The following is a 26299-nucleotide window of genomic DNA, read 5'->3' as shown; positions in this document are numbered from 1 at the left end:
GGTTGACAAGAATTGTAGTCAAGTTGACAGTTGCCGTACTTTCCCTTTGTCAGTCTCAAAAAAGAAGTCTCTTTAATAGCGAAATCTTATTTTAAGCTGTACCTCCCCGTACATTTTAAATGAATTGCTGCAATTTTGCAGTGGAAGACCCACAGAGAGATCATCAGACTAACCTCTCTTCCCAGAATCATCTCAATATGACAATACAAATTACATGTTTCATGGTGCATAACCTCTGATTGTGAATCACTCCACCCACACACTTGAGGTTGAACCGTGTTCTCAGCAGTGTTTAGACATGGCCGATTGAACATTGGTTTTAGACATTGTCTATGTGATAAATAATGTCTCTGCACTGCTGCAGCCATACTTAGGACATTGGTTAACCGTAGATATCGTCTAAACCCTGTTTCTGCAATCGGCCCAAAGTCTTCATCCAGTGGACGAGTCACCATGGACAGCGTCATGCCCTCACTCCATATGAACACTGGAGAGTTTTGGAATTGACAGACTTTTGGCACGCAATCTAGTGATTAAAAATTGTATACCACCACCTCTCCTACCATGCCGGCCAACATTAAGATTTTAAAAATTTGCTCAAAATAGATCTTCAGTATTTAGGTCATGTTCAGTATATATAGACAGTACATACCACAGAGATGTCAAGTACAGAACAAAAATGGCCAACCAGGCTCTAGTGGAATCCGAACCCACAACCTTCCTTCTGATTTTACGTCAGATGCTCTGGCCATTTGAGCTACGGTGTTCTAGGTCATGTTTGTTCTGTTAGAAGGGATCTGAGCTACACGCCTGGCACTAGTGCCATCACAAATGTAGAATGCGCACACGTCGCCTGTTGTGGGTCAATTTAATATTTCATTTTCATGACCACATTGTCCGCCTCCATAGCGTAACGGTTAGTGTTATTAGCTGCCGTCCTCGGGGGCCCAGGTGTGATTCCCGGTACTGGCAGAAATTTAAAACTGGCAGGAGGGCTGGTATGTGGTTGAAATGGTACATGCAGCTCACCTCCAATGGGGGTGTGCCTGAAAAGAGCTGCACCACCTCGGGATGAGGACACGAGTTTACTTTTGTCCGACTCAGTGGCTGAATGGTTAGCGTACTGGCCTTCAGTTCAGAGGGTCCCGGGTTCGATTCCCGGCCGGGTCAGGGATTTTAACCTACATTGGTTAATTTCAGTGGCCCGGGGGCTGGGTGTTTGTGCCATCCCCAAAATCCCTGCAACTCTCACACCACACATAACACTATCCTCCACCACAATAACGCGCAGTTACCTACACATGGCAGATGACACCCACCCTCATCGGAGGGTCTGCCTTACAAGGGCTGCACTCAACTAGAAATAGCCACACGAAATTAAATTAAAATGACCACATTGTACTTGAATTATCCTTTCAACATATTAGGTCGTATTCAGTAGATGGCCAACCGGACACCATTGGGATCTGCTGTGGGCCAATTTAATGAATATTTCATTTTCATGGCCACATTGTACTTTAATTAGACTTTCAACATATTAGGTAAGTTTAGCATGTATAGTACATGGCCAGCTGGACACCAGTGGGATCCAAACTCACTGGTGTCCGGGTGGCCATTTTTGTTCTGTACTTAATATTTCTATGTATTATATGTAATGAAAACAACCTAATACATTGAAAATTTATTTGAAGCACAGTGCAGTTGTTAAAATTAAATAGTCACATTTTTTGACAATAATTTTCTGACTTACATTTTGCTTGTAACTTATATCTTGCCTGATTCTGCTACCTAGGAAAGCATTGCAACTTTTGTAGTTAGAACGGTTATTATGTGATAAATATTTAAGTTTGAGTTCAATTTTTAAAACTTTTTTAATATTGTCAGGCATTTTTAATGAGTTTACTACTTGTTGTCCTGTTGAATGTTCTTTTTTAAATAATGAGAATGATGACTTGTGTTACAGGTAGAGCTGAGAGATTTCATAAATGAGCAGATGAAACAGAGGCAGCTGTCCAGTGTCAATCCCGTCTGCAGTTTGATCATATATGCTGGGGCCAAGTTTTGTATTTTCCAGGTATTGTATCTCATGGTTTTGTAGCTTCACAGTTTTAACTACAGTGGTCATCGAAAGGACATAACAATTTGTCCTCACATGGGAGGTGTCCTTATGGGAGGGAGGTTGCCCAATCTAACTGTAAATTTATAATGTGCATTTCACTCTTTAAATCATAGTGATTACTTCAATTCTAAATATAATGCAAGTACTTGAATACTTTGAGTTATAAAGGGTCAAGAGAAAGGAAAATACCATGCAATTTCATACTGGACCTAAGGTAGATTGTGCAATATTTAAAAGCAATATATCTTTCAGAATTTCTTCAACCAGCTGTTCGAAGCTTTGAAGACTACACAAACAAGTTTTTTTGTTGCTTCCTTCTCAATCTCTTCAGTAATAGGACTTCTTGCAGTTGGAAACCACTCAAACACAGCACTATCAACTACAGGACTGTCAGTTTTAGGAAATTTATTTTCCCTCATGTCATCACTTTTTGTGCCACGTTCTTAATATGTAGTCCTTTGCAAAAGTGTATTTATGTCATTCATACACATAATATTTTCAAGCATATGAGCACTGTATATAAATGTTTTCGTATTTGATAACTTCATCTTTTCTGCAGATCGTCAAATCGAGATGTCATAGCACTTGAGATACAATAGTTGCCAAGTGCGTGAAGTCAAACACAAAGTTATAGTACATGTCAAATTAATTGGGGTAACTGGACTTCAGTCCATTTGTCAGACAACATTTTATGACTTCCTTTATTCACATGCTGCCAGCTAACTGTACTGAAGGACTAAGTGGTTGGGTTAGCAGATACAGTAGTAATACGGAACCCTTACTTTCATCTTGCGGAATGTATTTCAAAATGTTTGTTGTAAGTAATTCATTCTCACTATCAACATCTTTCCCTCCCACACACATACACATTTCATAACTAAGCTTCTAAGCTTCTTCTCATAATGGCGACAAAAAGTGAGAACTATCATTGTGAGCTAGCCTGACATTTAGTTGCCCAGGTCTTGATGACATGGTATGAAGATGTGTGGAACCTGGACCAGCTTTACATGCAGTCTGCTGACACGCATGTTAGTAGTAGAAATGATGGAGGGTGAACTTCAGCATAGTCAACAGCAGGATCCAGGCCACATGAGATGGCTATTCTGGCTTGACGGCAGGCAGCAGCCGATCATATAATTTTAGAGTCAAATTGGCTGGTGTTACACATCAACCAGCTACACGCCATTCATGAAATTTAAAGAAATATACATCAGATTTTTTGGAGACATTATGTAATCTATTGTTTGTAAAGATGGGAAAAGGAGAATGTCTTGGTGGAATGATGAAGTGAGAGCAGCATGTAAACGTAAAAAGAAGGCTTATCAGAAATGGCTCCAAACAGGAGCCGAGGCAGACAGGGATTTGTACGTAGATGAAAGAAACAGAGCGAAACAAATAGTTGTTGAATCCAAACAGAAGTCGTGGGAAGATTTTGGTAATAACATGGAAAGCCTAGGTCAAGCAGCAGGGAAACCTTTCTGGGCAGTAATAAAGAATCTTAGGAAGGGAGGGTAAAAGGAAATAAACAGTGTTTTGAGTAATTCAGGTGAACCCATAATAGATCCCAGGGAATCACTGGAAAGGTGGTGGGAATATTTTGAATATCTTCTCAATGTAAAAGGAAATCTTCCTGATGGTGTTGCGAACAGCCAAGCTCATAGGGAGGAGGAAAATGATGTAGGTGAAATTACGCTTGAGGAAGTGGAAAGGATGGTAAATAAACTCCATTGTCATAAAGCAGCAGGGATAGATGAAATTAGACCTGAAATGGTGAAGTATTGTGGGAACGCAGGGATGAAATGGTTTCATAGAGTAGTAAGATTAGCACGGAGTATTGGTAAGGTACCTTCGGATTGGACAAAAGCAATAATTGCACCTATCTATAAGCAAGGGAACAGGAAGAATTGCAACAACTATCGAGGTATCTCATTGATTAGTATACCAGGCAAAGTATTCACTGGCATCTTGGAAGGGAGGGTGCGATCAGTAGTTGAGAGGAAGTTGGATGAAAACCAGTGTGGTTTCAGACCATAGAGGGGCTGTCAGGATCAGATTTTCAGTATGCGCCAGGTAATTGAAAAATGCTACGAGAGGAATAGGCAGTTGTGTTTGTTTCGTAGATGTAGAGGAAGCATATGACAGGGTACCGAAGGAAGAGAAAAAATTCTGCCGAGCGTATTTGTTGTTTCGCGTTGGTAGCGCATTCTTCTTGTGTAGTAAGATTGCCTGCTCTGCCGTGTCTTGGTTGGGGCAGCTTTCCCGCCACAACGCAGATGCTGTGCGGTGGCAAGTTGAGTCATGGTGGAACCTGCATCGCGCTTTCGTCGTTATTGGTAAGTAGAGTGGTTACAAGTTTTAAATGTAGTGTTCAGTGTGTTGATGTTGTTCGGGGATATCTGACGCATCTTTAGATGCCTTTACTATTTCAGTATGTTGGTTCTTACAATACACCACGAATAACATAGTGTGGGTTGCAAACGACCCGCTGGGCACAAACCACAGACAATAGTACTTTAGCGTATTTTTGCTTTTAGATGGTTACAACACAAGGGATTGGCAGAAAATGTTGTAAATTAGTGTTTTTGAAACAATAGCAACCATTCGGAGCACATTTAAGTCGTTTATTCATTAACTAATTAGCAAATTACAGTTTTTTAAATATTTATATTGTCTTCTTCAGGCGAAAAAATTTAACTACTGCTGAAATTCTGTCAGAGCTTGAGGTATTGACTGCCAGCAATATTTCTGGAACATTAGTGGATGATTTTATCACTCCACCAGATGATACGGGTCCTATATCAGACGCCAATTCGGGTGACGAAGATGATTGCTGCAATCCAGACTAAATGAGTGGGTCACAACTAGGGACTGAAGCACAAGACTATTTATCAAGGTGCAAAAGCTAACGAAAACCGGGCAAGTTGGCCGTGCGCGTAGAGGCGCGCGGCTGTGAGCTTGCATCCGGAAGATAGTAGGTTCAAATCCCACTATCGGCAGCCCTGAAAATGGTTTTCCGTGGTTTCCCGTTTTCACACCAGGCAAATGCTGGGGCTGTACCTTAATTAAGGCCACGGCTGCTTCCTTCCAACTCCTAGGCCTTTCCTATCCCGTCGTCGCCATAAGACCTATCTGTGTCGGCGCGACGTAAAGCCCCTAGGAAAAAAAAAAAGCTAATGAAAAACGCTCTAAAGATATTGGCTTAGGGAAAAGCATTGTTTTGAAATTCTGCGATTTATTTTATCTAAGTTTTCTCCAGTGTATGCTTTTCTTTTTACTGCAATAAATTTTTTACTTACCCAAAGTTGTCGGAGTTAAAAAAGCAAGGAATGTGATGCACTGGCACGGTTCGGGCTAACTGAATGGAGGGCTGCCCATTGCCAGACAGGAAGTTGATAAATAAAAAATAAAGGGGATACTTTGAAAGTGCAGTTGACAAAGAAGACCAAATAGTGGCTGTGACATGGAAAGACAATAACGTTGTGAACATCCTGTCAAACGAGCATGGCGTAGAACCTGTTGAAGAAGCTGAGCGGTACTCACTTGCGCATAAAAAACCTGTGACGATATCTCAACCACATTTTGTTTCTAAGTACAACAAGAACATGGGAGGAGTAGATCAAACGGACACCATTGTATCTACTTTCTGCATCAACATAAGAGGCAAAAAATGATATATGCCAATTCTGCTCTGGCTTCTAGCCGTTGTGATGAGCAATGCTTGGATTTTGTCGAGATCTCACAGCATGAAGCTTGACGCCCTGGCGTTCCGACGATTCATTGTGACCAGTTTGTTAGAGAAGTGTGGAACCCCTCCTCGCAATGTTAACACGAGTGCACCAGTGACTGAAGCCAAGCGGGAAAACCACGGTGGTCATTTTCTGGTGGACAATCAGCCCCGGCGACATCGTCGCATCTGGAAAAGTAAAACTGTCCGAGAATGTCAAAGATGTGCTGTTGCCTTACACCATTATTGTTTTGGAGAATTCCACAAGAAGTAAAGTGCACTGTGTAAATGAGAACATATTTTTAGCTTCGTGGTTTTAGTAATTTTGACTGATTCAATTTTTTATGCAAGACAAAATGTTTTATAATAATGATGCCAGGGCCTGTTGTACTATTTCAGTACTGAGTATTGAAAGGAATGTGTAAAACTGACTAGGAAACTCGACTGATAGTCTATTTTATATTCTTAATGTTAAATGTTAAACTTTGATACTCTTTACATTTTTAGGAAATATTCCTTCTTATGGCATTTAGTGAAGAGCGACATCTTATTAGCATTTTCTATGTGCTTAATACTTACCTCAGTACTTACCTCTGTAGTAGATATATCATTTTCATTTATCAATAATAGTCATAAAATGCACCAGTTGTTCTTCTTTTATCATTAAATATATACCATGATGATCCCAAACATGAAAATAGCCAAAGCCCATGTTGGAGATATGCTCCTGGGGTCCATGCCCAGTGGGTCGTTAATGACCCATGGTATAATTTTTAAACAACAACAACGAACATTTTTAAAACAATTTTCAGGGCGTTTTTGGACATAAAATTATATATATATACTTGGGCATAAATGGGTTAATCAGAATTTAAATTCTGCTGTAGGTGTTATACATCAATCAGTTAAATGCCAGGCAAAGGCGTTTACACTTTTTGTGCTTGTTACTTTAGCATATCTTGATATGCATAATGCAGCTAAGTGCCATCCTAGCATGCGTTACCAATATTTTACATGGATCAGTTGTGTTTGAGTAAGCAAGGAGCGCGGATATGTTGAGTTGAACGCGGAGAAATGGGCAACACGTTGGCACAATACAGGGCAGCGATAGGGAGCTGGCACTGTGGAATGGTAAGTAGAAAGGAGAGAAGAGTGAAGATAAATGGTAAAGAAGTGGGGATGTTGGCAGCTCTACTGGTGGCGGTGGTGGTTGTACTGTTGATAATAGGGGGAGTTGAAGTTGGCTGGGTCCTGGCTGGAAGGTTCCATTGGATGGGAGGAATTTGAAATGATAAGAGAAGCATGTCAGACAGAGCAAATAAAGGAAATGTTTCAAGAGCTATCTAAGGAGTATAAGGACCGAAACTGTGTATTAAGGAAGATGTGAGCAAAATAAATGAGGAGGTTAGGGGATGATGAAGATGGGCTGGAAATATTGAAGCAGAAGGTAAGAAGTTTAGAGCAAGATCTGAGGGAGGTGAAGCGATTAGTAGTGAGGGCTGATCAAGAAATTATGAGGAAAAATATTTTCATTTATGGTGTGCAAGAAGAGGAAAAAGAGCGTAAAGTGGAACTAGTGTACAAACTGGTGCAGAATAGAGTGAAGACTAACGTTAGTGAAGTTAATATAGACGATATGCATCGGGTTGGGAAAGTTAACCCTTCTTCTTGTTTTTTAATTTGACCGCCTATGGACCGCATTGAACTTAAGGCTTTCTATTCTTCTTCGTCCTCTTCTCTTCCCAGAACCTCTTCATCCTTTCACTTCTGATCTTCCTTTCTTTCTCAGATATGACAATTTGGGTCTACATTTTGGAGGTTTCTCCTGGAATGTTTTGATGCTGTCCACTCAGCTTCTAAATTCTTTTCCGTTATGACTCATATCCATTGTAAGTCCACTTTTTATTGCATCCCTTTTTACCTCTTCTACCCACTTTGTCGAAGCTTTCAGTCCACTGATGTACTTTAATATTTTCTTAGTTAGCCGTTTCTTATCCATTCTTTCTAGATGCCCATAGAATTTTAGCTTCGCTTTCGCATGGTGGCTGATTTTTTTCGGTGTATTTGTAGAGATCATCATTTTTTCTATTCCTCCACTCCCCATCAGCATTTTTCTGTGGTCCTAAAATTTTCCTTAAGATTCTCCTCTCCCTTTTTTTCGAGATCTTGAAGCTTACCCTTTTTATTTATTGTTAGGCTCTCTGAGGCATAGAGACCTTCTGGCTTTACCACTGTGCTGTAATGTCTAAGTTTCGCCTTGTAAGATATTGCTCTTTTGTTGTATCTCTTCTGGGTTAACCTGTAAGCTAATTCTAGTTTCCTAATTCTTGCCCTATTCGCCTTTTTATCCAATCTGTTAGGTTCTATCCATTCCCCTGGATATTTAAATTTCTCAGTTCTTTTTACATTCCCATGCTTCACTTCTCAGTGTCTCTCCCCTTGATGTCCATATTCCATGTATTCCGTCTTCTCACATGAGACTTCGAGACTCGTTTTCTCAGCGATCTCATGTGGAGTATACAGCATAATTTGGCCATTTTCTCGGTTGTGAGCCAAGAAGGTAAGATCATCCGCGAAATTCAAACACTTAATTTCTAAATTCTGTCCTTTCCTCCCTAATTGTATTCCCTTTATTGCTTTCACTTCCAAGGCGTTTTCCCTGGTTCTAATGATTTTTTCTAGAACAATGTTAAAGAGAATTGGTGATAGGCAGTCCCCTTGTCTGATTCCTGTTTTTATTTCAAATGGTTCAGAAATTTCACCTAAGAATTTGACTTTTGAGAAAGTTTCTGTCAGGGTTTGTTTTTTTAACCCATAGAGAGCCAGACGATATATCGTTTTGTATATACGCGTAAAGTGCCAACCACGATACATCGTTGTTTGGATAGCGCGCAATTCTATACGAGTTAGTACAACTTGGGCCGTCAGATGGCAACATCTTATGTGTCGAGTCCATAGAGAATAGGCATTAGATTTTAACTACACCGCTAGATAGTGCGTAAATTCATTAGTTATCATGCATTGAATTTCTAAAGTCCGTGTTCATCTATGACGAACGATCTCCATGCCACGTGAGTAAAATGGCGACTAGCGGGAGAAGTTATTTTGTTAACGATGATGAACTGGCTTTATATCTTAATAATTTTTAGTGAAGAAAAGGATGATGAAGACTCTGATGAGTAATTTATTCCTCCAACAAGTGAGGAAGGAGGAAGTGAAAGTGTTATTGGGAGTGATAACGGCGAGTTTTCTGTAATCACTCAACCACGTGCTCATTGTCCGAGTGTAAACATTGAAAGTGGTAATGACCGTCTGAGTGACAGTACAATGATGATGACGGCTGTAACAATATCCAACAGCAACGATTTCCTATTTTCCGTGAAATTCAATTAGGTCAAGATGCAAAATACTAACCCTAACCTATGGCGTATTTTTATTTTATTTTTCACGGCTCAATTATTTAATCTCATAACTACAGAGACAAGCAAATATGAGTAATCATGTCTTGTCACCATATGCCAGAGCACAACAGTGGTGCCCAGTTACACTGACAGAAATGAAGGCATTCATTGCTGTTTTATTGGAAATGGGTATAACTAGAAGGCCGAGCATGGGTCAAAAACTCTCGTTATATTCCATGGTTTGGAAATATGTTCTCAGGAAACAGATTCCAATTGATCTCAAGATTCTTTCATCTTGTGAACAATGATAATGTATCACCATCTGGTCACCCTGACTACAACCCATGTGCCAGGTTCGATCCCATTGTTGAACATGCCAATTGTATATTGTGATACCATTGTACATAACTCTTAAACTACTGAAGATAAAAATGTAAAACTTTACACGTTTATTCATCCAAAATAGGACATTTCAAAGAAGTCATCAATATTTACCGTTGAGTTGAATTTTCTGTTTTTTTCTGTTTTGTTTTTTATTTTTAACTTTTGGTGTTTTAATTTGTTTGGAAAATATTTTTTCAAAATACCCAAGAGCATTTTGGTGCTGTAATTCAGTTCAGCAGTAAGAATGTCTTCTTGTTAACATTTCATAAAAATTTCAAGTCATAGTTATAATATTTGTGAACTATACAGTCCAGAGAGCGAGAACCTGCAAAATTCTCTAAATCTGTCTGGCACTCTTGGCATACTGTGAGCAACCGGCCCTGGCACTAAGAGGGTTAACATTCTTGTTTTCCTGTCATTTCCAAATTCCTCTAGGACATTAAATAGTGTCTGCCTGTTGCTTTCTTAAAATCAACAACTATTACCGTGGTGTTCTGGCTTCTCAAAGATCTTATTCTGAAAATGCTCTTCAGGTTAAATATTTGTTCTGCGCATGATCTTCCTTTTCGAAAACCAGCTTGGTACTCACCAATGAGATGGTCTGCTTGTTCTTTTCAACTCTTTTCAGTAGTACTTTAGAGAGTATCATATATGTTATTGGGAGTAAAGAGATGGCTCTATAGTTATTGATGTTTGACCAGAGACCTTTTTTGTGAAGTGGGTGTATAAGAGCACACTTCCAATCATAGGGAATCTTTCCATCTCTCCAGATTTCTCCTATGACGGCGTGGATTGCTTTTGCTGCAGTTTCTCCTCCGAACTTCCACATTTCTGCAATAATTCCATCTTCACCTGGTGCTTTGTTTTCAAGCTCATTTATTATTTCCTTGATCTCTTCTAGACTCGGTGGCTTGGAATCTTGGTTATCCTGAGATAGATTTTTCGTATCCGATCTTTCCACAGGTTCTGCACAAATCAGCAACATTTTGAAGTAATCTGCGAGAGATTGACAATTTTCTTTGTTGTTCGTTGCTACACTACCATCCTCCCGCTTGAAACGCAAACTTGATGGCTGGTATCCTTGTAGTTCCTCTCTGAAGGTTTTGTAAAATGCTCGAGTGTTGTTCTTTCGAAAATCATCTATCTTATCCATCCTACTTCTGTCATAATTTATTTTCTCTGATCGTATGATCTTAGCTGTTTTCTTCCTCTCTTCCCCTGAAAGTTTCCCATCTCTCCTCAATTTTGTAGGAATGCCACCTCTTCCATGCTTGTAGTCTTCTGTCCAAAGCTTCATCACACTTTTCTTTCCACCACCTGTGTTTTTGTTTTCTCGCTGGATTCCCCAAACCTTCAGCTGCTTTAAACGTTGACTTTTTGATCTCTTCCCAGCTTCAACAATTTTTCACAATATGTCTCTTTGCTTTGTTTCAGAGTATCTGCATCAATTCTAAGCTTCCTCTTGATTCTTTGTTTGGGTTTGTTTGGTTGGGATCTTACTTAATCTCCGAGAGGTAGTGGTCCGAGTCTATGTTTAAGCTTTTTCTTACCTTGACGTTCAAGATATCCCTTCGGTTTCTGGTCGTAATAGCACCATGGCCGATCTGAAACTCCCCCAGCAACGTGTTAGGAGATGCCCATGTTTTTTTCTTGTTCGGAAGTGCCTTGAACTGTGCAGACATGAGTTTCAAGTTTAAATGTCTGCAGAAACTGATTAACCCTCTTGGAGCCAAGAGCCGACCTGGTTGGCCGCTCCCCATCACCTGGAAGAGGCCAGAGCTCCGCCTCCACTCTACTGCTGTAAAGTGCCAGGCCGTTTACTGTGGAAATACATGTATTTTAAAATTCGCGTATATCTGCCGATGTATAGCAAATACCGGCATGAAATTTTCTACATATCGACTACGTAGAATAAGAAACAGGTTTCGAGAGATATAAAAAGTCAAAGACGTTTTATTGTTGATTTATAGTTGTCGATAACGTTTATTTTTAGGAAGAGTAAAATATTTTCGCACCTTCTCTCTCAATATCTACTTTGAAAAAAACAATTTACGATACAAAAGAAAATACGTAATTATGTGTAATGTATTTCTAAATACAACTCTATAGAATAACTAATTTGAACGAGAAAAATAAAAACGTAAAAAATAAAAATTCAAACATATGTCACTAGTAAAAACAAGACAATTTTACTCACCGATAAAATTCGCGTGTATGTATCGATGTTTGGCAAATACTGACAACAAATTTTCTACGTGTGGACAATAGAGTATTAAAATAATTCTGAATTTCGGTTTAGTATATATTAGAAAAATAATTTTACAATACAACAGAATTTACGAAATTAAGAAATGTATGGCATTAAAGCCGTGATATGCTTTGAGCTACTAAGCGACCGCTGCTCAGTTCGGTACCTGCAGTTTACGAGGTGAATCATGGTCAGTGGACGGATCCTCTCAGTAATTATTCTTGGTTTTCCAGACCGGGGTCGCCCTCTCACCCTTAGATATCTCCTCAATTGCAATCACTTAGGGTCACTTAGATTGAGTGAACCTCGAACCAACCCTCAGGACCAGGCGAAAATTCTTGACCTGGGCTGGAATCGAACCCATGACCTCCGGGTGAGAGGCAGGCACGCTACACTTGGCCCGTGGAGACCGGCATTTAGGTAATGATAAAGGACTATATGTGACTATAAGGTTTAGCAGAGAGTAAGTGAAAAGTAAATTGAAGTACGATATGGGCGGAGAATCAGACTGTAGGACATGTTTAGGTCCAAGAACTTCCTTGAAGGAGACAGGAGGCTGAGGAATGTTGTCGGATTTATTGGGACAAATTTCCACAAAATGTTCTCCAGAGACATTATCATATTCGTTATCACTAGTTTCATCTACCACTATATTCAGAGTAGTGCTGTTAGACACAATTAAACGTCTCTTCTTTAGCTGTGGTAATTCCGCGGACGTGTCCGGTATAATTTCGTCGCTACTCTCTGATCTAAATTCCCTATCGCTATCCAATAAATCATCCGCGTTGACTTCGCACTGTTCCAAATACTGCATTAATTTATTGCCATCAACACCTAGTGAAAAAGTATCACGTGAACAACATGCCATTTTCCTGTCACAAATCCACTCACTGCAAGGAGCAATCTCTTACTGACCGGTTAGCGGTATTTGTAAACACAGGAAACGACTCTTGTGAAAGGTATAACACCCTCTTAGAACTGCCAAAGCAAGGCTAGGCACACAATAACGTGTAGCCCCTTTACTACAGGTTGTAACAAAAGTATGCACGCCACTATAGGTTGCCTCAAAATTATGTATATCACAGAATTTTAAGCCGGCCGATATAATCGGCTCTGGCAACTTCCGACTGGATTGTTAAAGGCCGACCAGATCGGCTCTGGAAATTTAAAGGGCGGATGCTCGCACTACCGCCGGGCACCAAGAGAGTTAATCTTTCGCCATTTCTGTTTGTTCTGTTATGTGCTGGGTAGTCTCCCACAATTTACCTGTACCTTGTTTCTTTACCTATCTGAGCATTGAAATCACCAACCAGAATTTTTACATGGTGGTGTGGAATTTTGGACGTTGTGTCTTCAAGAATTTCCCAAAAGTCATATTCCTTCTGGGTTTTTATTGTTATTGTCATTTCTTGATGCATGTGCATTGATAATCGTGTATGCTTTATTGCCAGATCTAAAGGACAGAAGTGAGATCTTCTCTGTTGGTGAGGTGAAATTGATGATGAACTCCAGAATGTTACTTTTAACTATAAAAGCGGTACCTAGGATTGGTACATTTGCGTTGTTTTTTATTGCTGGTTTTCCTTTGTAAATTCTATAACCACTAGATTCCATGTGATTTTCATCAAGATATCTTGTTTCTTGAAGTGCAAGTATGTAAATATCTCTTTCTCTCAAAACATCAGTAAGTTGTTTTAATTTTCCAACTTTTAGGAGTGTGTTGATGTTCAGTGTTCCGAGCAGATGTTTTTGCTTGGTTCGTATCTTTCTTAAAGAGGTTCTGGGAAGCTCTTTCCTGCATGACATTCCAGGCTCTCCAGAATCCAAAGGCCTGGTCGCACCGCTCACGACGGTGAGGGATTTCCGTTTCCGGCTGCCCCCTGGAGTAGTCTTTCCTGAAGGTGTTTCCATCATGCCTTACGTTGAATGTAGTTGGGAGGGTAGGCATTACGTGTTCCTCTGAATTAAAACTGAGGTTGTAAACTCCAGAGTTTGGTTCTTCTGCCCTCTAAACCATTGGGAATCTTCCTCTTCTGCTTTAGAGATCGTTGACCCTTTTCTTTTGCCTCAGTTGATCCACGGGTGTTTATTTGGAGGAAACTTATTCATACCTGTCCTGCATACCTACAAGAACCTCCCCTGTCAGCCCTAGTTAGGAATGTAATTCAATAATATTGCATATTATGATATTGAAAAAGGTGGACCATTACAACATTAATTTAGTAATTATTACATACCTGCCAAGTTTTCCGATTTTTCCGTAAAATGTACAGATTTTGAGTGTGTTTTATGGTTGTACGGATGAACAACGTTATTGTACGGATTTTGAATATCTGTGCTTCGTTTGGCTTTCTGAGGTCAAATCGGATTTGTTTGACTTTCAACAGTAGCTGGTAGTACGAGATGCAGTGTTTGAAATTCGACTGGTAAATGCATCAATAATCACATTATCGATTATCAGCATGCTTTTGTCACCTGTTCGACCTGAACTGCTACTTCATTCAATGAGAATATGAGACATGTTCCCAAACAAGTAGCAGGCTGCAATTTTGAAGAAAAGAAATCCGTGAAAAGAGCAGGCTGTGAATTTATTTAAAACAATTTTAGTAACTGTGTCGTGCTTTATAGCAGCTGAAAGGCTTTGTTTGTGTGCGTGTGTAACATTGGCGGTAGTTCTGAAACTCGTGGAATTGTGTGACGAATTTCTAAGCGATTTAGTATTTTTAGTGGTGTTCGTAATAAGTTCAACTAAGAAACGATATTATCAATCTTTTTGGGAGGCATATTCTGCTTAATTTCCTTGTTTTATACGAGCACGGAAAGCATTTCCAGTGTTAAGTGAAACCAGATGAGCACTCATCAAGGTGTAACTATGTGTATGGTATTTAATTTCAGGGGTATCATAACATATACAGTAAAACCTCGATGCATCGTTTTTCAGGGGGTAGGGGGAAAATGACGACAGATGCGGGAAAACTATAAATGCGAGCAACATAAAAAATAGGGGGAGAGCAAAATAATTACTGTATTGGGACATTTTTCATTATATAAATATATTATTATAAAAGCAACAATAATGGCGCGTGGCCTCCGGAGCCGTACACAGGTCTTTCGAGTTGTCGCGTGATAGACGATCTACGCGCATATGAAAATGCGGCCCTACCCAAGAGGAATTCTAATATTGAATTTGGCAAACAGACAGCCCCCAAACCGTTGGAATTAACCAAGGAAAGTTAAAATCCTCGACCCAATCCAGACCCCTTGAATCAAAGGCCAACATGTGTTAACCATTTAGCTCATACTATACATAACGGTATCAAATATTGCAACAATGATATAGGCCTACGAGATGAAAATAAGAAGCGCGACTTTTAGGCAGTTTCGTTTCACTTTTCTTTACAAATTTCGTAATAATTGAAAACCTTGACTTTCAGTTCTCTTATTGCAAATTAAAGATATACTTGAATATTACGGCGATAACCTGTGTTTAGGAAAAGATTCCGTAGACCCTTTGCGAACGATAGGTTAGATGCCCAACACGGCGTGGCTCCCACAGCTCAGCTCAGACGATGTCACAGAGATTAGAAATTCAACGCGGCGTGTCTCGAACAATGTTGCAGCGGCTTGTGCAAAGCTGCCAACTTCGGAACTAGTTACAAGACTAGACTATGAGAAAAGATTATTGATCAGGCTTGGGTAGGTCCGGCTTGTAACAAGACTATTGGGCAGAGGGCAACAAAGCGGTCACCACCCTCAACAGGTGTCTAGCATCTCACACACTCCACAAGGTACGACGCGATTAATCACCCTGTGATTAATTAAAACTTACATGGCGCACTGCGCGATATTCTCTTTTTTCAACGAAGTTGGCAGTCTTAGCCAACCCATACCAGCACAGAAAATGGTGGCAAATTCGAGTTTTACGCTGTCTACAATTTAATTATTGTAAATAAGAACACTTTCAGGGGTCGGTTAGTGGGTCGAGGAGAAGCGTTGGCAGGAGGCTCGTAGTGAGGTTGTACGTGAATAACCTGCGCGCCGCACTCTAGCCTACAAGATCCTTGTTCAAGACTACCAACTCCGAATCACATAAGAGGCTGCCGCTATTATATGCTAAGAGTATTGAGCAGTCCCTCTAAATTAAAAAAAAAAGTTTGCGTATATTTTTTTACGTATGATCGATCAATTCGGGATAATTGTGATCGAGGACAAATAATTTTTTGATGGTCGATGTGATAAAACGATAGTTCGAGAAACGATAAATACGATGAAATTTAACATTGGTTTATATGGAACATTTTTGGGACGAAGTAAATTCAACGATGAATACAGGAAAACGACAGTTCCAGGAACAATGAATCAAGGTTTTACTGTATTTAACCTGTATTAGTATTGTTTATAATCCCCCCCCCGTTGCCGTCCTTTTCCATTATATCTCAAGACTGTTACGCATGCGTGTGTTGTTAAAAATTTTCCCCTTAAGGATCTTCCGGATTTATCTTTCCGAAAGTTGGCAGGTATGTTATTATTGTGATCACAATTCAGTACGGATCAAAACCGTGGAGTTTATATCTTATTCATAAACAATTGTGCAAGTTTCTATCGCTCATCGTTGCACTATGTTTACTTTTGGTAAGCTTAAGAACCGAAAAAGAAACGCTCGCAAATGTACGTTGAGCTGAACGTTGACAGAACTTTAGATGCATATTTATTCTCTCGTCAAATTCAAATATCTGAGCACAGTGAATTTAAGTTGGCCAATCTGATTTTACTTGTTTTGGGGTTCCCATCATCCGAATACACCACATCCCCGGCTCGTGATTGGCTGTTTTTGAACGGTGGAGTGAGGTCTCGTTGCTTGAATCCACAGGCAACAGCTTGGTTGAAAATTGAACAAGTTCACTGCGAGTGGAAAAATACTGGCAGTGCCGTGCCCTTCTCGCTGTGGTAATGGGCTACTGGTGCCGCCATTGAAATAAATGACTTATTCCCGTAGTATATTAAATAAATGAGGCATCTATGGAATGGCTCAATCTAACGCTTCATTTTTAAGCACTAAGCAAATTAATTTGTTGATTTGGGGCCGATGACCTAGATATTAGGTCCATTAAATAACAAGCATCATCATCATCAATTTGTCGATTTCTTCAACAGACCACGAGGTTACGCCACTATTATCGAACGACTGCGACTGAAAAATGGACATGCTTGTTTTCACAAACCAGTCTATCTTCATCGCTCGTAGTTTGATGGCTGACGATCAATGCTGTGTGACTGGTACAACTGCCCTCTGTGGGTTTGATTATTCAGTCGGTTGATCAGAGTCGTTCGATCGATCCAATGTGACAGCCCCCTTAGATTCTACTGATGGTGAAAATGAGGAGGCAGAGACTTCTCTGTTTCACGCTAACAATGACATTCCGTGTCTGACAAGTTGCCAAGTTATCATCCCCCTTTACCAAACTCTGTGGCCAATGCAGGTTTAAATATCGATGTTCAGAACAGTGACGATGTGATGTGTTTCATCAGTAAAATATTGTAAGAGGATTTTATCACGTATGTTTGTGATCAGACAAATCTGTATGCAGAACAGGTAATTAGTACTGCACCACGCCCATTCACGAAGTATTCAGTAATGCTAACATAGAAACCAGAAATGAAGCAATTTTTAGGGCTAACGTTCATTACTTGTATGATTAGGAAGCCAGATATAAAAATGTACTGGGCAGAGGATCCCCCTTTTGAAACTCCCAAGTTTTTTCTAAAACAGTGCCTAGGAACCGCTTCAAAAGTATAATGTCCTTCCTTCATTTCAATGACAACAGGCAGCACAACATTGCAGATAGGCTCTGCAAATTTAGGCCGATACTAGAACAGCTTAGTGACCAGTTTCCTTTATTGTACACCCCAGGGCAAAACCTGTCACTAGATGAAGGAATGCTGGCTTGGAGAAGGCACCTTCGATTCCAGCGCTGCATCTAAAAATCGCTAGGCTGCGAGACGCAGTACCCGTGGACGGAGCTGGGAGCGAACGTGTTAACACGTAACCCCAAACCAGAGAATCTATTATGCTTGACAGCATTTACATGCTCCAGATACCTAGTTTTTGATACCGGTTTGATCACTCTATGTACTGCTGCAATCGGAACATTTCAATCTATACACACCTGAACGTGTGAATTTGTTAACTGGATTCAATGAGGGCCTGAATGCTGTTCAAACATTGTTTTTTTAAAGGGTTAGTTAAGCAGTGAATATTATAATATGTAAAAATAGCATACTTTGTCTGCAGTTTTGATTCTCTAAATAGATGTGATTTAGGTTTGTATATAATCTTATTAATAAAATCTATTAATAAACTACAGGCTGAAACCATTAGCTAAAGCTATCTGCTGAATGATGTTTAGTTCTTCTTCGAGGTCAGACTGGAACATTGAATGCTCTGTTAACCATGGTGTGTTATGAGGTCCTTTTACGTGAGTTGGGGTGTACAGAATCTGTCCTGATGGTGGCGGAAGTTTGAGTGAGTTTCCTGTATATTTTAAATTTGAAATGATCATCAAATCTAATTGTGATTAGATCAAGGTAATTGATGAATTTATTAATCTCTTTTTCCAAAGTAAACTTAATGTGAGGATCTATGCTGTTAAGCAATTGTAATCTTGCTTCATTACCATTCAACTGTTCATCTGTCACCACCAGAACATCGTCTGCATATCTCAACCAACATTCTAAATTAGCTATGCTACTGACATTAGTGTACTCAAAATGATCGCTATATATCTCCACTAAGATCCCCGAGGCCGGCGAACCCATGGGAATACCGTATTACTTATAAATGACGTCATTGAAAACAAAATAACTATTGTTAAGAACAAATTCTAGGATATTCATAAATTCTTCTATATCAAGGACACTATATTGCTGTGTTATCTTAGGTTGCTGCTGACGATGGCTGTAGTTTCTTTGGGAATATTAATATACATATTAGTGATATCAAATGAAACTAACGTATGATGTGAAGCAATTTTGAAATCCTTATGATTAGTTGGTTGGAATTTTTAACTGACTTGTTTGCTAGAAATTTATAATGGTTGCTGAGAAATTTTTGGATGAATATGGAAATTTTATAAGTCAGGCTGGGTCTACAGTCGATGATTGGTCTCTCGGGCACGTTGGCCTTGTGGATCTTAGGGCCATTTTCTCCAAATCGAGTTAAACCTGGTATAAATTAAACCTGTTTAACTTTAGTACCTAGTTTAAACTTGCGTCCATTTTCTCCACCAATTTCTGACACTCGTTTAGTTTAAACGGGCGAGCTGTCGTTGGCGCTAACGTTGGCTGCACTGAAGGAATAGTCGAAGGCATGGTCGATTGGAATTGGCCAATCAGAGCCAAGTAATTAAATGACCGACATTGTAATAATATCAGCTGTTTGTGGCAAATTAATGCTATCGTACATAGTGAATAAAGAACAAATTCGGAGGGATATTAGCTTTACTGATAAATTGTTTACATTTGTGCGAAGTGTTGTGTCATATAATTTTACCTATTGCTGTCTACAATTTCTTGGAACGCACTTTCATTTCTTATTTTTATCTGTCATTCTTTACCATAAACAAGTACCGTGGGCCTAATAAGTGTCTTTTGATGTCTGTATTTTCTTACGGAACACACGGGAACGTTGAAATATTAAAATCCTGGTCTTTCAGCAATAGGCATACGGTATTCCTTTCCTCAGAAAATCAAATTTTATATGAATTTCAAGTAAACAAATTCCAAGCATGTTCGGGATCTATATCCTATTAAAATCCATCGCCCTCGGCCTTGGATCCAGCAGACAGACCACTGAGGATGTATTATTTGTAGATGTATTACTTGATTCCATATTCGTTTATAACATAACCAAGTTCGCGATATGTCGTACTGTATGCATAATACTCTTCTCCCTGTAGCATTAATATTTCTATTGCTGGTATGCTGGAAATAGTTACGATGAAACATTCTTAACTATAATTTATTCTATTACAAGTTTACTAGCAAGCATGAAACACTTTATTGTTTTTCTGATCGTATAAATATATAATCTAGCGATTAGAAATTGTATACCACCGCCTCTCCTACCGTGCTGGTCAACATTCTGATGGTAAAAATACTTGGCACAAAATGGATTCGAACCGCCTAGTCATGGATTCGGACGATGCTGACCTAACACTTTAGCGACCACAGCCACCAGGCACCGCATGAAGAGCGGACGTATTACACTACTTATGTATGAATATTTTTATGCTTCACATTACAGTATTCATATCACTAACAGTATTTTACAGTATATAATATTATAAGGAGACTGCGATTTAAGGTCTGTGGTCCCCGTTGTTAATAAGAAAAATGCCTGCTGCATCATATCTTAAAGCAACCAGAATCATTGCTTCTAGCGAAATAGCATTATTTCGTGCAGTTGACGTTTTAAATGAATCCTTCTTCGATACTAGACAATCCTTGCTGTTCGCTTATGAATTATGAATCCATCAAAATAAAAACTCTGTTACATCCGATTTTCCAAGATTGTAAATTTTTGTTGGAATGCGGCTTCTTAACCTCACTTGCACATCAAAATTATTTCCTATTTAACCAAAGACTTCAATAAATTTTTCTAATGCTAATACTAGGTTATAATTTTAGTACGTTTTCTAGTAAAGTGCTGCAGTACTGGTAGTCAAAACTAACCCTTCTACTAGGAAAATTACAGATACGTTAATAAAATGTCAAGAAGGTTGAATATAAACAGCAGTTTAAACCAACAATATAGAAGGTTTAACTTTGAACCAAGTTTACACTTGATACAAAGTTTAAACCAATATGGGGAAAATGATTGTTAGTTTAAACTCTGACTTAAACCAGATTAAAATAAACCTAGTTTAAACTCATTTGGGGAAAACGGCCCTTAGGGAGTCTTAAGAATACGCGGAGAAAATCTGTGAAGCATATTACGGTTTCTCAGAAAGTTAGAGATTAAATTTTCTTTGCCGGGCTGAGTGGCTCAGATGGTTGAGATGCTGGCCTTCCGACCCGAATTTGACAGGTTTGATCCTGGCTCAGTCTAGTGGTATTTGAACGTGCTCAAATAAGTTAGCCTCGTGTCGGTAGATTTACTGGCATGTGAAAGGACTCTTGTGAGACTAAATTCCAGCACCTCGGCGTCTCCGAAAACCATAAAAGTAGTTAGTGGGACTTAAAGCATATAAAACGAAAAATTATTTTCTTTGAGGCAATTCTTGAGAAAAACTATGTCCTTAGTAATCTTGTTTATCTTGATTTTTATTTTTTGATATTGGAAGGCCTCATTAAGTGCTTGGTTGGCTTCTGACGTATAAACAATCAATTTCATGGTTAGACCGATATTTATGGATATGGCTTACTTTTTACGAACTTGAGTTTATCCTTCCACCTAATCATTACATAGTTTTACTTTCAAGTAGTACTAATTTCGACCATACATAGCGACCATCCTCAGCCATTCATCATAAAAGTTGGAATTAGGATATACTGTCAATATAAACCTCCTGAGTTAACACTACAAAAATATAAACAGAAAATACACTAATGTACACATTTAGAAGTCCAAACATTACACATTTGATAATGGTCAAGTGGATTTGGGATTCCAGAATAAAAACTAGTAGATCACAAGATTAATGAAACTTGAAAATGATTTTGGTTTAGCTGCATTCAAAACGGTTGAAACTAGTACTATTTGAAAATAAAACTGTGTATTGATTAGGTGGAAAAATAAACTAAAGTTTGTAAAAGTAAATCATATCCATCAATATGGGCCTAACCATGAAATTTATTGCTTATACTTCGTGTGTTTGTGTACTTTTCGCACACCAACCAAGATGAGGAAATAGTTAATGGCGCAACCCGTTAAAAAAGCAGACTCTAAGCAGAAAGTTTGGCTGCTTCTGATGAAGATTGTGAAAAAGTTGAAGAGCCAGCAGAAGCTGAATCCTTACCTCATAGGAGTATGTGTTCTGAACATAAAGTCAGAAGGTATGAACATGACATCAAATGCTTAAAGGATCTCAAACAGGCTTGCGCGAGACTTCATGGCAACCAAGTAAAACAGACACAGTTAATACATGGAACATCATAAAAGCAAAAGGGAAAATGTATCATAACTTATGGTATTGTGATCCTGACCTCCATACCCTGAGGGGTTGGTTTTTTTTTTTTTTTTTTTTTACGTCACACCGACACAGATAGGTGGTGGTGATGGGACACGGAAAACCATTTTCAGGGCTGCCGACAGTGGGATTTGAACTCGCTATCTCCCGAATACTGAATACTGGCCGCACTTAAGCGACTGCAGCTATCGAGCTCGGTCGTCCCCTGAGTTAGGGCACAACAACCTCTCACAGAGAATGATAATCAAGAAGGGATAAGGAAAATAAAATAAAGCCAGAAACCAGAGCCTTGCTGTCCCTCTAGTGGACTGGAAGAATATTACAATGAAGGAGCATAGAAATGTCAAAGAGAGAAAATAGGTAGTGGACATGAACATAAGCTCCAAGTAAAATGAGGCCAGTGTGTTTAACCCAATGAGCAGTACTGCCGTCTATTTACGTTCTCGAAGTTTGTGCCTGAACTGTACCGGCGTCTATTCAAGTTTCATGTTGAATGCTTGAAATTGTTTCGTGACATCGTACTGGCGGGTTTTTATAACATAGTTGGGGTATGTTTGACATGTTCACTGAACACTATTCCGTGTTTTATCACATCTCGTATGTTCTGTGATGAAGTTCTATCGAAGCATCCGTAGTTACGTAACCTAAATTCTTACGCGATTGTGCTAAAAATTACGACAACACACGGGAACAGTTTTCTATTGTTGTTTCTGTTGAATGCATTGCAAGACTATTCCTTGACAACACACATTATTTTTCTTTTCGCCCATCTCTGGTTTCCGTAGAAACAACCACTCTCTGATAGTAAACAATAATACACGTCATAATTGCGGGATCGAATCGAGGATGCGAGCTTGCTCCGCACGATATAAGTGATATTTTGACTAACGAGGGGTCTGACGATGAAATTTATATTTATGGTAGTGATAGTGATTGCATTGTGTCCGATGAGAGTGAAAATGGTTATTCCTCAGAAGACAAGACGGAAATTGAGGCCGAAGTGCAACGCTCTGCTGTCTTAAAGAAGACTAAGCTGTCAGCTTTTCAAACCGAAGGAAGAAAGTAGAGTTATGTAGGCAGGTTTCTTCCTACGCTTTCTGCTCATTTTTATCCATCAAATTCAGGGGTTAGTGATATTCATATGAATGATAATGACAATAATTCAAGACTTGAAGTGTCAGTTTTCAAAGAAATTGTTGATCGTAATATTATTATGAACTTCATTGCGTCAGAAATGAACAAGTACTAATTATTCGTTACAAAAAATACAGACGTAAAGGAAAAGTCAAAGTTACATAAGTGGCAGCGTATAACCGAAGAGACTCTTTATGTTTACCTGGCAACTGTTTTGTTTTGTTTATTGTTTGTACTGGAAACGATACAGAAGTTGAACACGATGAAAAACTCGACTCTCTGCGTCAGCACCATACGCTAAAGATATTTTGATAGGTGAAACTGTTGTAAAATAAAGTCGGTGTGTTGTAAAGGGTACCAACTTGATCACATATAGAGAATAATTACTTTTTTGTCGATTTTACTATACCTTTCATTATTTTGAAAAAAATATTTTCTACGCCACTGATTTCAATTAAATTGGTGCACCGTAAGTGTAACTTATGTAAATGTATTAATAGATAAAGGTTAGAATTAAAATAACTTAAAATTAAGAATTCAAAATTTTGAAGAAAAAACACACTCCTGGTGCGAGTGTCCCTAAAATCTCACTGGTCAAAAGATTAAAACATGCAATAGTGAGCCAAGGTTCGGTTCAGTAGTAAGTGTGAGTTGAGTGATAGGCCTACAGATGTACAGTGGCTATGCAGACGCTTTCTTTTCCGACATCCTCCAGTGGCTCACTGAGTTGAATATTGGTCTGGAGGGTAAACACATGACATTCTTCATGGTTCAGGACAAAATAAAAGCTCTGAAAAAGAAACTTCAGTTTGCCTTTAAGGAAGTTGTGAATAGAAGACTTTCATTCTTTCCATTCTTAAAAACTTTCATAGACAAAAATTGAAACTGAGCTTCATGATTACATTGTGTGTGACATAAAAGAACATTGTGTAGGTCTGATTGAAGATTTTGCTAATACTTTCCTGAGAATATACTGTTGACAGTGAATTCTGGCTTTGCGACCCTTTTTCTGCAGTGAGAGACTTCAGATTACTAGATTCCTTTTCAACAAAGGAAAGAAATCATTGAACTGTCCTGTGATGAAACAATGAAATGCAGTTTCAAGAAAACATCTTTGGCAAACTTCTGGTTGCAGAAACAAGTTGAATTTCCTAACATCACCTGCTATGCTACAAAGTTCATGATGCCTTTCTCAACAGCGTACCTATGTGAGAGTGCCTTTTCATCCATACTGTACCTGAAAAATAACCATAATAGGCTAAATGTAGAGCTGGACCTCCTCTTGAAAGTCTTGCTTGGTCAAGTGGACATCGGGAAACTGTGTCATGATATTTGAGCACATCCTTCCCATTGAAATACAATTCATTTTAAAGGTTTGATTGAAACTTTAATTATAAAACTTTATTGAACTGATCTTAACGATAATAAAACACATTGTGTTACACTACAATATTTGAATTATTTGAATAACAATACTTCGTCACATTTGTAATACCAGTATTACTATTATTTGTTGTCATGTCATTAACTTTCAACCTTAATTTTGTAAAAAATGTGGTGCGGGTACAATAGAAAACCAGTCATGTCTTACAGGTACAATTTTTAAGAATGTTGAGAAATATTGTTGTAGCTAGTAGACAATCCATTGTCACTACTCATTCATGAATTTGTGGTTTTGGTCATACTCAAGTTGTTTTTTTAAATTATTATTATTATTATTATTATTATTATTATTATTATTATTATTATTATTATTATTATTATTATTATTATTATTATTAACACCATTCTTTTCCTCTTCTACTTTCTTCTTTAATGAAACTGCAGAAGAGTTCTAATGAAACAACACAGAACACGTTGAACACAAAACTAGAATGGCAGAGGCAACAGTTAACGTAGTTTCACCACACCTTCTGGGAGCATTCATAGAATTGCAAGGGGATTTTCAAATTCTCACTGCCAGTTCATGGGACTAGTGGACCAGAATGAAGCCCTTATTGATTTTCTAACTGATAGAACTTTTTGGATGATCAATTTCCAGATAATGCAGCTTCTACTGCGTTTAGCTGAAAAGTATTATATTAATGGTAATTCATTTGTAGAGATTGTGTCAAATATTATGAAAGGGTAGTTTTCTGAATGTATCCAACTGTAATGTACTTAAAAGTTCCCTAAGTTTATTTTATTTTAAATTTTTCCTACAGCATTTGCAGACTGCCACAAAGACAAAGTGTACCATACAATTTTTTTAATGTTGTGGATATTGTACATTGTCAGCTGAAAATTATCGCAAAAATAATGTTACAGGTTCGTTCACACGAGGAGGCAAGAACAGCTGCTATTAGCTTGAATGGTTTACTGTTGGAAGGGCGTAAGCTGAAAGTGAAAATCACAACCCCAAACTTGAAGATTCAAGGAACACCAGAGAAGAAGCCAGGTATGTGGAATTCTTTGCTCTGCTACAGTTGTAGCTAGTCATTTTTCTACTCAGTTTATCTGGCAAGTAGCACACAGGTTGTCTGGTACTTTATGAATACCAACTCACAAAAATATTTAATGAAACAAGACTACAACAGGAAAAATTTATCATGTCATTTTGAATGATGATTTACTATGAAGAAAAGATGGAAGGAAACCCCATTGTGGAATGATAGAATTCATCAGAATAGTATACTTTCATACGTAATTACGTATAGAAACTACTAAAATTCACAAACTTATAGGAATTCCAGACAGGAAAGAGTATTTCATCATGTTAGAATTGTATTTTCATGCTTACTTAAAGATAGGAGACATTCTTAGAACCACAGTAATCATGAAACAGTTCTGACACCAATAACAGAAGCCTTGTTAATCAAGGGCATACCAGACACATATACAAAACTAAGAAGACATATACTAGTTCTTTTCAATCCAGAATATTCTTTGTAAACTCTGAGCTAGTCATCCAGACCTATACACAACCTTAAAATGAAAAGTAAAAATCTTGTAGAATTTGTAATAGACGTTCAGCTTATTAGGCTTTGTCGAGAGCATGAACAAAAATTAAAATGAACCCTCAACATTCCAATTTCATGTCAGATGCTCTCCCTGAGTTACGGT

The 26299-nt window shown here is 38.5% G+C and overlaps 1 protein-coding gene across 1 annotated transcript in view; it reads left to right on the top strand.

Moving 5' to 3' along the window:
• LOC136876416 (uncharacterized) overlaps positions 1-26299 on the top strand; it is a 574260-nt gene that overhangs the window by 503437 nt on the left and 44524 nt on the right. The window contains exons 23-24 of the mRNA XM_067150371.2: positions 1968-2074; positions 25505-25634. Of these exons, the coding sequence (XP_067006472.2) occupies positions 1968-2074; positions 25505-25634 (237 nt within the window). The remainder of the gene's footprint in view (positions 1-1967; positions 2075-25504; positions 25635-26299) is intronic.

Source organism: Anabrus simplex, chromosome 6, assembly GCF_040414725.1.
Source record: "Anabrus simplex isolate iqAnaSimp1 chromosome 6, ASM4041472v1, whole genome shotgun sequence".
NCBI lineage: Eukaryota > Metazoa > Arthropoda > Insecta > Orthoptera > Tettigoniidae > Anabrus > Anabrus simplex.
Note: the sequence above shows the minus strand (reverse complement) of the source record. Positions and strands in the feature narration are given on the sequence as shown.